The sequence below is a fragment of the Terrapene carolina genome, unplaced genomic scaffold (genome assembly GCF_002925995.2).
Source record: "Terrapene carolina triunguis isolate 2854851 unplaced genomic scaffold, T_m_triunguis-2.0 Scaffold66, whole genome shotgun sequence".
In the NCBI taxonomy this organism is placed as follows: Eukaryota; Metazoa; Chordata; order Testudines; family Emydidae; genus Terrapene; species Terrapene triunguis.
In genome coordinates this window covers 72,648,642-72,660,776 of record NW_020664417.1, presented here as the reverse complement: position 1 = coordinate 72,660,776, position 12,135 = coordinate 72,648,642, and the positions used below count along the sequence as shown (strand labels likewise).

Here is a 12,135-nt window from a genome sequence, read left to right as displayed (position 1 = left end):
CCACATACATTCCATGAACACACACAACACTGCGATTTTACTAAAGAAGTCAGTGCATTTCAACTCCTATGTGTAAATGGTACAGAATAATTACAGAACACCTAAATAAGTTATTTTAATTCAATAAAAAAATGTGCGCTTGTTAATTAAGGTTTGTATAATATTAAACAAAATAACCTTCTTGTTCTGGTTGCAAATGGGTACAAAGAATTATTGGTGAGACCACAGTGAAGCTTGAGTGACAGTAAACTAATTCTTTCTATTTTATAATTGTCTTTCATATAACAGATTATTAAATGCCAACAAGATAAATTGCCTACGAGTAGATGCTTTCCAAGATCTACACAACCTGAACCTTCTCTCTTTGTATGATAACAAGCTTCAAACCATTGCTAAAGGCACCTTTTCACCCCTACGTGCAATTCAGACTTTGTATGTATACTTTTATTTGTGTTGTATGTAATGCAACTTTCTATTTATGTTTGTTTTCTATAACATAAGAGCATTTCAGGAATAGTTGAGACCAATTGCAAATAATGTGTAAAAAATTTTTTTTTTCCCTTCACGAAAGGCATTTGGCTCAGAACCCATTTATTTGTGACTGCCATCTGAAGTGGCTGGCGGATTATCTTCATACAAACCCTATTGAGACCAGTGGTGCCCGTTGCACCAGCCCCCGCCGTCTGGCAAACAAAAGGATTGGCCAGATCAAAAGCAAGAAATTCCGCTGCTCAGGTAATTTGCTTAGTTCAGCTGCTATTTCTCTTTTATTGCCAAAAACAGTGGTTACAGAAGTTTTAATAAAAGCAGCTGGTTCTCGACTGAATTATTAAACATTGCAGAACCTTTTTTGTTCTTCTACTGAACAAAGAGGAAAATAATGGGCGGCTCACATTATTTGATCATGGAATATAGTGTAGTTAACACATTTGGCACTAAATCTAACTAGCACTAAATCTAACCGAAGAAATGTAATATACAGCACTTCAGAATGAAATGATAGAGTTATTCTCTACAAGGATCACCAGCATAAATCATTTAAACAAAGTTTCACATGGCTTTGGAATACGTGAAAGATCTAAATATTTCCAGCTAAATATGGAAACATGACCTATTCATGTTACACAGGGAGCTTACCTCATACTGAAATTTACTGTTTGCTTTTTCTAATCTTATTCCATTTCCTACTTACATTTTTCTAAGCCCTAACCTCTGTCATATGGTATCCAGCTGTTCCAGGTGCATTTCACATTCTACAGTTTATTCAGCCTTGAGTGCAAATACCGAAAGAAAACTGTTTATTATCCATGTTCCGGATATAGTTATAACTATTCACATGTCGTTTATCAGCTTTTGTTGTGAAAACACTTTTTTTCACATAATTATCTGCAGTTAACTGTAGTCCATACTTAATCTAATAGAACACATTCTCTGCTTGCTGACATTCAGGTGCATCTTCTATTTTTTCTCTTTGTTTTTATTTAGCTAAAGAACAGTATTTCATTCCAGGTAGGTTTGGCTCTCAGTAAGACTGACTAACTGCAGACACCCTCTCCTCTCCCCACCCAAAAGCAAAATTTGTCATAGCTTTAGGAAACTGATGCATGTGTTTTAAATATAGTCAATACTCTGTAGATAAATATATTTTCTTGTGTAGATTACTAGTAGTTCTGTTTTCTGAATACGAGGGCTTTGCATGCAGCTCCTGATATCTTTTTTTTGTCTCACAAATCTGCACATAGCCTATGAAAATGGTACTTTTATTTACATTAGTTAGAAGGTTGCACCTGTTACTATATATTCCAACTGACATCTTTACCTACCTTGTATATCTCACCTACTGTAACACTACTGTTTTTAAAATGTAGCTGTTAAGCTGCTTTTAAATACAGAAAATCTTCCTACTGTCAAAGAGCTAGTACAACTTAAAGCCACTTTAAAAAATGAACCCTTTCTTGCTTTGCTTTTATGCTCTAAACCAGCAGTTCCCTGCTGTCTGTCTGCAACTATTGCTTGCTCACCTGTGACCCTATGATTCCTGTGTTTTATGAAATCACAACAGAATGCCAGGAAAAGAATGGTGATGTTCTTCATTAAAGGCATTTTAAAATCTCTCACACACATTGTGCGTTAGAAATACTTTTTGTTAAAGAGGAAACAAAATTTAAGAGTTGGGGTGAAACAGAAATGTAAACATCACTTTCAAGTACTGTAATACTGTGACATTTTCCAAAGGAAAAATGATATTGCCCTAGCTCTTTGAAATATGTTTCTTTTCCCTTTGCTGTCAAGCGTGTGCACTGCTTTCTTTATAGAAAAATACTTACGTTATGTTCCTAACAGGTGATAAATAATTGATTGGCCAAGTACACAAGGGTATAACTACAAAAAGCTTCTCTCATAGTTTAATATCTAGAAAAATATTTACAGTAGCTTATTGAATGCACTTGTTCTTTCAAACACTACATGTATATTGTCTTTCTGCAGTGTTTTAAATACTGATTTATTGATTGATCTTACCTATTACCTTTTAAACTGGTATCTTTAACCGCTTTGCTTTTATTGCCATGCAATTTTCTTTTTAAACTGGAATGATCGTGTGAGATTTTTTCATGTCCTTCTACTAATACGTTGGCTTGAGTTTTATAGGGGAAAAAGAAAATTGGACAAGGGCGGTAGTTTGCCATCACTGGCAGCAGTAGCAACTTCTTATTTTAAAATAGCTTACAGTGGGGGAGGGAGATCTGATTTCCCCAATCTATCTGGCCACCTGAATTCCATAATGAGTAGAACAGCTGTATTCCTCACACAGAGAGACTTCTACTCAATATTGCCAAAATGACTTTTGTCTCTAAGTTAGAAGCATTTTACTAGCAAGTATCTTTAACAGGCAATTTATAACATGGCCACACACAGCTCTGATTTATTTACCTTCAAGAAATAATATCCTACTTAAAATTGTAATTGCTAAAACGTGAAACATATAAGGAAGTTCTGAGAATATTACTTTTTGAAGTGTGGCTTCAGTGTATCCTCTTCCTATTAAGTAACTAATGGACATAGTGTACAATGTGCAACATTTCTTCAAACTTTGGAGATCTTGACCTAAATATTTTATGTGATTTAGTTTAAACTACTATGCATATACAAGTTAGAATTTTTCTTGTTCATAAGTAATTCTCAAAGCCCATTTAAAAAAAAAAGTTGGATACACTTCATGCTTAGATAAACATCATTAAAAAAAGTCAGCATTTTCTATAGCAAGTTAAATGTAGACTTTTTATAGCTGAGAGATCTGGGTCCACAGACACTTAAACTATTTTAACAGTATTCCCACATAGTCATGTTTGAAGACTAAAGGTTATAACAGTAATAAAGCAGGAACTTGAACAAATCCTGCTTTTGTATTAGTTAATAAAAATATTTCAAGTAGTTATGTCATATACATTACTTGAAGCTAAGTAGATGCTGAAATATTACAGTATGTGAGGCCTCTTTTGTTCTATGGTACTTGTGACTGTTTCCCCAAAGTTTCTTTGATTATTTTTTTATTTTAAGTGGCTTAGCATACATTTGTATAAAGCAGCATTACTCTATCTTATCGTAATAAAAGAATTTTTAAAAAGATAAATTATACCACATGAAAAGTATAATCATCCTATAAATAGTTCATAATTAATCTCTACCCTTTAGCTTAGTTGAAGTTTTGTATGCCACTTAAAATGAATTCTTCTCTGTCCTAAAGATGGTGCCTCAGTGCAACATCCTGTAATCAAAGAAATAATATTGAGGCAAGAGAGTGAGAGTTCTTAGTTTCATGTTTTTATTTTAATTGGGATTACTCTGTCTTTCTTTCCTTCTTGGCTATCTTTACTTTTGCAGGAGTTCACCATTTTGGCTGTAAGTAAAGTTCAGTGTCTGAACTAAATCACAGTGTACTTCCCATCCCTGGTGCACCTTCTTCTACTAGTGTCTTTCCACCTTTGTCCAAGAAGAACCCACAGGTCCTTTGAGCTTCTATCTGTTTTCCCTGTCACCCACCCTCAGTTCCTTACTGGATGTTTTCTGCTGATATGTATAGGATGTTATTTTTGTTCTGTTGATTGTGGGAAATGGTGGAAGAAACTTGCAATGTGGTCTATTTCTTGTACTTTTTAGTTAAACTGTGACAGTAATACTGTTACAGTGGCAGTGGACATTCTGTAATAGGAATGCCATGTCATGTAAGCAAGTATTAAACTTCAAGAGATTCTCTAGCTTTTCCCTACTCCTTCCTCTTTTTCCCTTGCTCTTGTCCTTGGCCTAGTGGATGCAGTTATGATAATTTAGCGAGATTTTCTGTTGTGCTTGATCTAACCATGTGGTTGCAAGGTATGAGTAAAACATGGTTCTGTCAAGCACCATGGAACGTCACGCAGCTTTCTACAGCATGGCAAGCTGCTGAGGCTTAAGTCAGGATTATACATTTTTAAAATTAAAGGAGAAAATAGGGCTTTGAATCTTATGTATTTGAGATTATGTGGAGGATTGGGGACTGTAAAAGAAATGACTATAGAAGGTTAATGAAGTCCAGTCAACAACAAAAAGAGTAACAAGAGAAAAAAGAAATGGCATACAAGAATCTATTAAATCTTGACACACAGAGAGAAAAATAAATTCTGTAATAATCAGTGGCATTTGTGTAATTAGATGGAAACCAGGCAAGATTGGCTGACAGCACAATCAGCAGAAAGTACAGCTGTGAAAAGCTTAAGTTTTCAGTGTTCTCCCATCACATGAACTTGGTCACAAATTTTTCCAGCATATCTCAAGTCCCTGTATTTTAACCCTCTCTTGAAGCCTTAATGTCTGTTTAGTAGCACAAAGTTTACCAAACATTTCTCAAGTTATTCGTCTATACTCTACATTGCAGATCTGTCATTTTAATTTTCTCATGAGAAATGAATCTCATACTCTATGGACTCAGTGTCTGTATTTTGCCTTGACTCTTCCACAGGCACCGAAGATTACAGATCAAAACTAAGTGGAGACTGCTTTGCAGATCTGGCTTGCCCTGAAAAATGCCGCTGTGAAGGAACCACAGTGGACTGCTCCAATCAGAAGCTCAACAAAATTCCTGACCACGTCCCCCAATACACAGCAGAGTTGTAAGTTCAACCCGCAATAATATGCTGCTCGCCAGTGGGAGTACAGCTAAAATTTTGGTATGAAAAGTCAACACAGCTTAAAAGAAAGAGGGGAAAAAAGAAGCTCAAACTACTCCCTTCCCCCTCCCCATTGTTTTGAATATTGAACGATGTTATAACCGAATTTAAAGCATTTTTGTTAACACTCGACCCATTGAAGTGTTATAGTTCATCAAAAGCAAAACAGAATACCTAAACTAACAAAAAATAACAAGGTAACTGCTGTACCATGCCATGTTTCCATTCCATGATTATCTGCTGTTTATTTTATATTTTTATTGTGGGGGGGGGAGGGGTGTTATTTTTTATTTATATAAAAGTAGCAAATAGGTGACCCAATCAAGAAGCAGGACCACATTATGCTCAGTGATGTACAGACATGTAACAAAGAAGACAGTTTCTGCCCCAGATTGTTCACAGTGTACATGTCAGACGGGAAACAAGTGGTGGATGAAACAAACAGGAAAGGACTGGGTTGTGAGGATGAGAGAAAAATAAAACAAACAGAGTAGAGCAGAAGAAGAGAAGTCACAGCTTGGTGCTTACCTAACCAGTACCAGATGGAAGTGATTTGTAGGCATTACAGCAGAGGTAGGTTTCAAAGAGGAATTTAAAGGGAGATTAAATTCAGACAGTTTTATGGGTTTGTCCCATGCATAGGGGGCAGTACGGATGGAAGTGCAGAAGTGCTTCAGAATTAAGCAAACAGGTGAATGACCATTATTGACAGAATGAGGTAAGGAGCATAAATTCTGACAAGTTAAGTGTAAAAGTATTTTAGGCAGGCCAAAAAAAAAAAAAGAATATGGAGAGTAACTAGCAAAAGACACAAAAACTAACACCAAAATATTTTTAATTACATCAGAAGTGGAAAGCCAGTCAAATAATCGGTGGGGCCACTGGACAATCAAGGTGCTAAAGGAGCACTAAAGGAGGACAAGGCCGTTGCAGAGAAGCTAAATGAATTCTTTGCATCAGTCTTCACTGCTGAGGATGTGAGGGAGATTCCCACACCTGAACCATTCTTTTTGGATGCCAGACTGAGGAACTGTCACAGATTAAGGTGTCAATAGAGGAAGTTTTAAAACAAATTGATAAACCAGAACCAGATGGTATTCACCAAGAGTTCTGAAAGAACTCAGATATGAAATTGCAGAACTACTAACTAGTATGTAACCTACCGCTTAAATCAGCCTCTATACCAGATGACTGAAGGAAAGCTAATGTAACATCAATTGTTAAATAAGGCACCAGAGGAAATTCTGGCAATTACAGGCCAGTAAGCCTAACTTCAGTATCAGGCAAATTAGTTGAAACTGTAGTAAAGAACAGAATTATCAGTTGAATACATGAGTCAACACAGCCTTTGTAAAGGGAAATCATGACTCATTAATCTATTAGAATACTTTGAGGGTGCAAATAAGCATGTGTACGAGTGTGATCCTGTAGATCTAGTGTACTTGGACTTTAAGAAGGCTTTTGACAAGATCGCACACAAAAGGCTCTTAAGCAAAGTAAGTGCAGTCAGGGGATGAGAGGGATCCTCTCATGGATCAATAACTGGTTATAAGATAGGAAATAAATGGTCAGTTTTCACAATGGAAAATGGTAAATCATAGAATCTCAGGGTTGGAAGGGACCTCAGGAGGTCATCTAGTTCAACCCCCTGTTCAAAGCAGGACCAGTCCCCAACTAAATCATCCCAGCCAGGGCTTTGTCAAGCCGGGCCTTAAAAACCTTTAAGGAAGGAGATTCCACCACCTTCCTAGGTAACCCATTCCAGTGCTTCACCACCCTCCTAGTGAATTTTTTCCCCCTAATATCCAACCTAAACCTCCCCCACTGCAACTTGAGACCATTACTCCTTGTTCTGTCATGTGCTACCACTGAGAAGAGTCTAGATCCATCCTCTTTGGAATTCCCTTTCAGGTAGTTGAAAGCAGCTATCAAATCCCCCCTCACTCTTCTCTTCTACAGACTAAATAATCCCTGTTCCCTCAGCCTCTACTCATAAGTCATATGCTCGAGCCCCTTAATCATTTTTGTTGCCCTCCGCTGAACTCTTTCCAATTTTTCCACATTCTTCTTGTAGTGTGGGGCCCAAAACTGGACACAGTATCCAGATGAGGCTCACCAATGCCGAATAGAGGGGAATGATCACGTCCCTTAATCTGCTGGCAATGCTCCTACTTATACACCCAAAATGCCGTTAGCCTTCTTGGCAACAAGGACACACTGTTGACTCATATTCAGCTTCTCATCCACTGTAACCCTTAGGTTCTTTTCTGCAGAACTGCTGCCTATCCACTTGGTCCCTAGTCTGTAGAAGTGCCCCAGTAAAGGTCCCCCAAGGATCTTCACTGGGACCAGTGCTGTTCAACATGTTCATAAATTATCTGGAAAATGGGGTAAACAGTGAGATGGCAAAGTTTACAGAAGATCAAAGATTACGCAAAATAGTTAAATCCAAAGTTGACTGCAAAGAGTTACAAAAGGATCTCACTAAACTGGGTGACTGGCCAACAAAATGGCAGATGAAGTTCAATGTTGTAAAGTTCAAAGTAATGCATATTGAAAAACCCAATCGCAACTATACAAAATGATGGATTCTAAGACAGGATATTAGGCTATATGGACAATTGGTCTGCCCCAGTCTGGCTGTTCTTATGAGTTGATGCCTTGATGTGCTAATAGACCTGGCAGATAGGGTGGACTAAATGGTGAAGGGGCTTAAAGGTAAAGGGAAGGAGCTTGTGTTTGATGCAGTGGAAGAACGAGAGCCAGTGAAGAGAAGCAAGGAGGGGAGTAATATAGTCAGAATGACAAGCCAGAAAGGTGGTGCTAGCAGCAACATTTTGAATGGATTTGAGGAGGTGCAATGTAACTGATGTCAAGATGAGATTATAGTAGTTAAGGCATGAGGTGATGAAGGCCCGAACAAGAGTCCTGGCAGTCTGTACAGACCAATAAGGCTAAATCCTTGAAATGTTGTAACAAGAAGACTTGGATATAGTCTGGATATGTGCATTAAGAGAGAGGGCTGAATTGAAGATGATGCCCAAATTGCAGGTCTGAGTGATGTCCTATAAGCAGTCCCTCACCTCAATTTCCCCTCTTGGTTACTCAAACTTAAAAAGAGGCTTTTTACAAATCCTTTAATAGGGTCTGGTTTATTAACTTAAAGTTTAAAAAAAAAAACCCACAAAAGTCTTCCCTCCAGCATTAAGCTGGCACAGCTCCAAACTTCCTTGGTGTCAGGGTCTTCCCGGCTGGCTACTCCCAGACCTTGCTAGCTGGAGCTCAGCCTTCTGGCTTTGGCTTCCAGGCCCCAGTCCTTCTCCCAGTCAGGGGTTCCTGCTTTATTAAATTAACAAACATTCAAAATAAAGTTTTCAAGTCCATGCATTCTCCCAGGCCTTCCCTGCCTGTTGTCTCACTACCCAGGTTTCAGTTTCTCTGCTGGAGCCTACTCACTCCCAGCAGCCTCTGTACTCACTTCTGTTCTTCCTGAGAACTCCCTGAAAAAACTCTCTCTGCAGCTTCCTGCTGCTCTTAGAGGAGAATCAGGTGATTCCTGCTCAGGTGTTCAGGGTTGGCTGGCTCCAGGCCTCTAGCCCTTAAGTGTATGGCTACATTGCAATAAAAAACTCATGGCATTAAAACCCAGAGCTCAGGTCTATTGAGTTGGGTTCACAGGGCTCGGGTGTGGGGTAAAGATTTCAGGGTAGATGTTTGGGCTTGGGCTGGAACCCTGGCTCTAAGATCCAGCCCCCTTGCAGGGTTTCAAAGTTAAGGCTCAAACCCAAGCATCTACATTGCAATTTTTAGCCCCATGAGCCAATTCAGCTGCCCTGGGTCAGCTGCGGCTGTGCTGTGGGTCTTTTACTGCAGTGCGTACGTACGCTAAGACACAATATCAGCAGTTATAGGTAATTAACAAGCAGTGGGGAACAAGAAGCAGGTCTCTAGCCAAGGAGATGAGAAAGATGTTCTCCTGGGCAGAATTTCTCCCACTTGCTATCTGGGCCACTCGTGTACTTGGAGTGTTGAATTGGCTCAGCACTTAGGATTTCATCAAGAAAATATTTCTCCAGATTAGTTCAGGACTAGCCATGGACCTGTTTGCAACACACATGAATAATATAGCCAGGATAGAGGCATAATTGTGGGTAATGAACCACTTTGTCAAGTGAACCAAGCCTTGCTATAATCATTTCCTCTTCTGCTATTTGTTCCCAAAGTCCGTTAGAAAATAAGGGCACAGGAGGCGGTCATGCAGTATCTGTTCTGCTACTGAAGTGCTCTGGAACACAATCCTACAAGCTCTATAAGGCATCCTGGAAGTAAGATACTTTGCTGATTACTTTCTGACATGTGGGATAACTCATGAGGCCCTTGACAAATCACTGAAATCAGTATTCAAGACACTCCTGGAGAAGAACCTCACTCTAAATGGAACAAAATATCAGTTCTATAAATCCTTTTACTGTTTTTCACTATAACTTTTCAGCAGCTGGCAGAGCAGCAGATCCAAACTTGATAGTCACCATCAAAAGTTTAGTGGCACCACAGAGTGTCAGTGAAGTACACAGTGTCAGTGAAGTACACAGCCTCCTGTAAATGCTCAGCTGTTGTACACACTTCATTTCACACTCCACAATAGCAGCTTAAAAGCGAAGCCATAAACCTGAGAAGTCCAAACTTGAGAAACTATACAATCCAATGCCCTCAAACAGTTCGTTGCTTCCTTATCTGCTTTGACAGTGTAATATCCTACTTTCAAGCAAACAAACACTCGATGGTGGCATCACCAGCACACAATGATTCAGTGACAAACACTGCCAGAATAATTGCCATTGCCAGAAGAACATTGACACCAATGGAAAAATAGAGAAAGAAGATCATTGTAACTTGGAGCTAAGTGTTTGGAATACGATGATCACAGAAAACAAACGTCTTGAACAAATATTTAACAATTCAAAATCTAAGCTGTTCACTAGATGAGTTCTTCAATTCCAACCATATAAATTCCATGTGATCCACAGCCATAAAAGTTCCAACCCTTCAGTCCATGTGTCTTGCTTCCTTGCAGGTCCACTGAGGACTTGACCTAATTGATGGTAGTGTGCATTTATATTGTCACAATTGCAGCACCGAAAGCAATGACGCTGCATGAGCCTCAGCTTGCAACAAGGAGGATCCAGCACTTCATCCCATCTTCCTTATCCTTCATACAGGAATATATGGAATAACCTACCAACTACCAAGAAACTCCAAAATAGAGAGAAAAATCTTAAAATCATTCCCTAACACGAAGATCTGACCATGGTACCTAATAACACCTTCCTATTTATGTCTTTTATAACACACTTTGAGATCTAATGATGAAAAGCACTATGTCAGAGCTAGGCACCAGGTTGGTGATTCTAACATTGCTTCAACTAAGAGCACTGGCCCTTGATTTTGGAGGCCACCAATATCTTATCAAGATTCAATCAGCTTCTTCTTGAAGAAGTCTAGTTTACAGTTATTTGACAAGCAGACTGAAAATCTGAGTTCTCTTTTCCATGTCAAGCAGCAGTTCCTGCTAACAGCTATTTCAATGTCAGATTTGCTCAAAGGAGCCTGGCAGAAAAATCCCTCTTGATGTCTGTGAACCCTTTCCTCTTCCCCGTTCCATGGTGACTATTTCCTGGTTATCCTGGAATATTCAGGCTTCCAGTGGGAGAGCTTACCTCATGAACATCACTACATGTCTACAAGCTAGAGCCAAGGAGAACTACAAGGCCTGTGTATCCCCGGGTCTGTCTCTTTTTGGGTTTACTGCAGCTGAGTCTCATCTGTATCACAAAGGATGCTCCAAAAAATGCTTATTGTGTCCTAGAGAGACCCTTCCCTTTCTTTTTGGACCTGGGCCTGATCCCCACATTTCCCCTCACAGGCTTCTCCTGGTACTTGAATGGCTGGCATTAGAGAAGGCTTGTGTTGCAATGTTAGATAGTCTGTTAACATGTAGGAAAGCAGCTCTTCCAGGAGGTTCTGCGTGTCCTCGATAAACAAGTTTATTGATGTGCAAAGAAGGGATAGAATCCAAAACCCTGTTCCATCCTATCAAAGGTCACTTTAAAGGTTACTCAGTGTAGTCACACACTCATTGGTCAATATGCACCAGATTTTCCATCGCTCATTTACTTCATTTGAATTTGTGGGCACTTTGCACCTCTTGAAATGCATGTCCTATGTGCTTCCGGTTGGTTGGAAAATATTCTACATCTGTCCAAAACGGTTGTTCCCTTTCCCAATTAAAGTTTATGTAGGATTTCAATCAATTGTTGAAACGACTGTGCTACCAGCACTTCAAATTGATTAACTCAATGCTTGTCTTCTGGCTATCACTTAAAGTGGTAGCTATAACCTCAGCTAGAAGGGTGGGTGAACTAGCAGCTCTCTCGCCATTTTCCTTTTCTCACCTTCTTTCCCAACAAGATCACCCTGAGAAGTGTTTCCAAGTTTAGACCCACGTCAAATTCAGAGTTCCATAGTGATCCAGGCATTCATCTCCTCTGGTTTGGTCCTAGTCCCAAATCTCTAAACAAAAGGTAATTAGACTCCATCCTTAAATGGAGTAAGGAGATTTAAACATTAGCACCCTAAAACTAAAGAGACTAGGATTCTGGATTTTTTTTTCTTTTAAAGAAGCCTAAGAAAGGAAAACGGCTTTTTGGTGTATTAGCTGTATGGATCAATGCATACCATATTGAAATATAAAAGTTGGCCCAAGTTAACAGCCTCTCAGGGTTCAGGCCTCACTCTGCTAAAGGGGCTTTGGTTTCTGGGCTAGAGAATCATTGTTTTAAGATTTTTCAAGCAACCATCTGGTGCTCATTACCTACCTTCCTGAAGCACTACAGAGTAGCTTTTGGTGATTTCTCAGACACTGACAATAGAT

General features: G+C 39.1%; 1 protein-coding gene across 1 annotated transcript in view; it reads left to right on the top strand.

Moving 5' to 3' along the window:
- SLIT2 (slit guidance ligand 2) overlaps positions 1–12,135 on the top strand; it is a 407,535-nt gene that overhangs the window by 305,309 nt on the left and 90,091 nt on the right. The window contains exons 13-15 of the mRNA XM_026648011.1: positions 289–432; positions 572–735; positions 4,997–5,147. Coding sequence (XP_026503796.1) covers positions 289–432; positions 572–735; positions 4,997–5,147 — 459 coding nt within the window. The remainder of the gene's footprint in view (positions 1–288; positions 433–571; positions 736–4,996; positions 5,148–12,135) is intronic.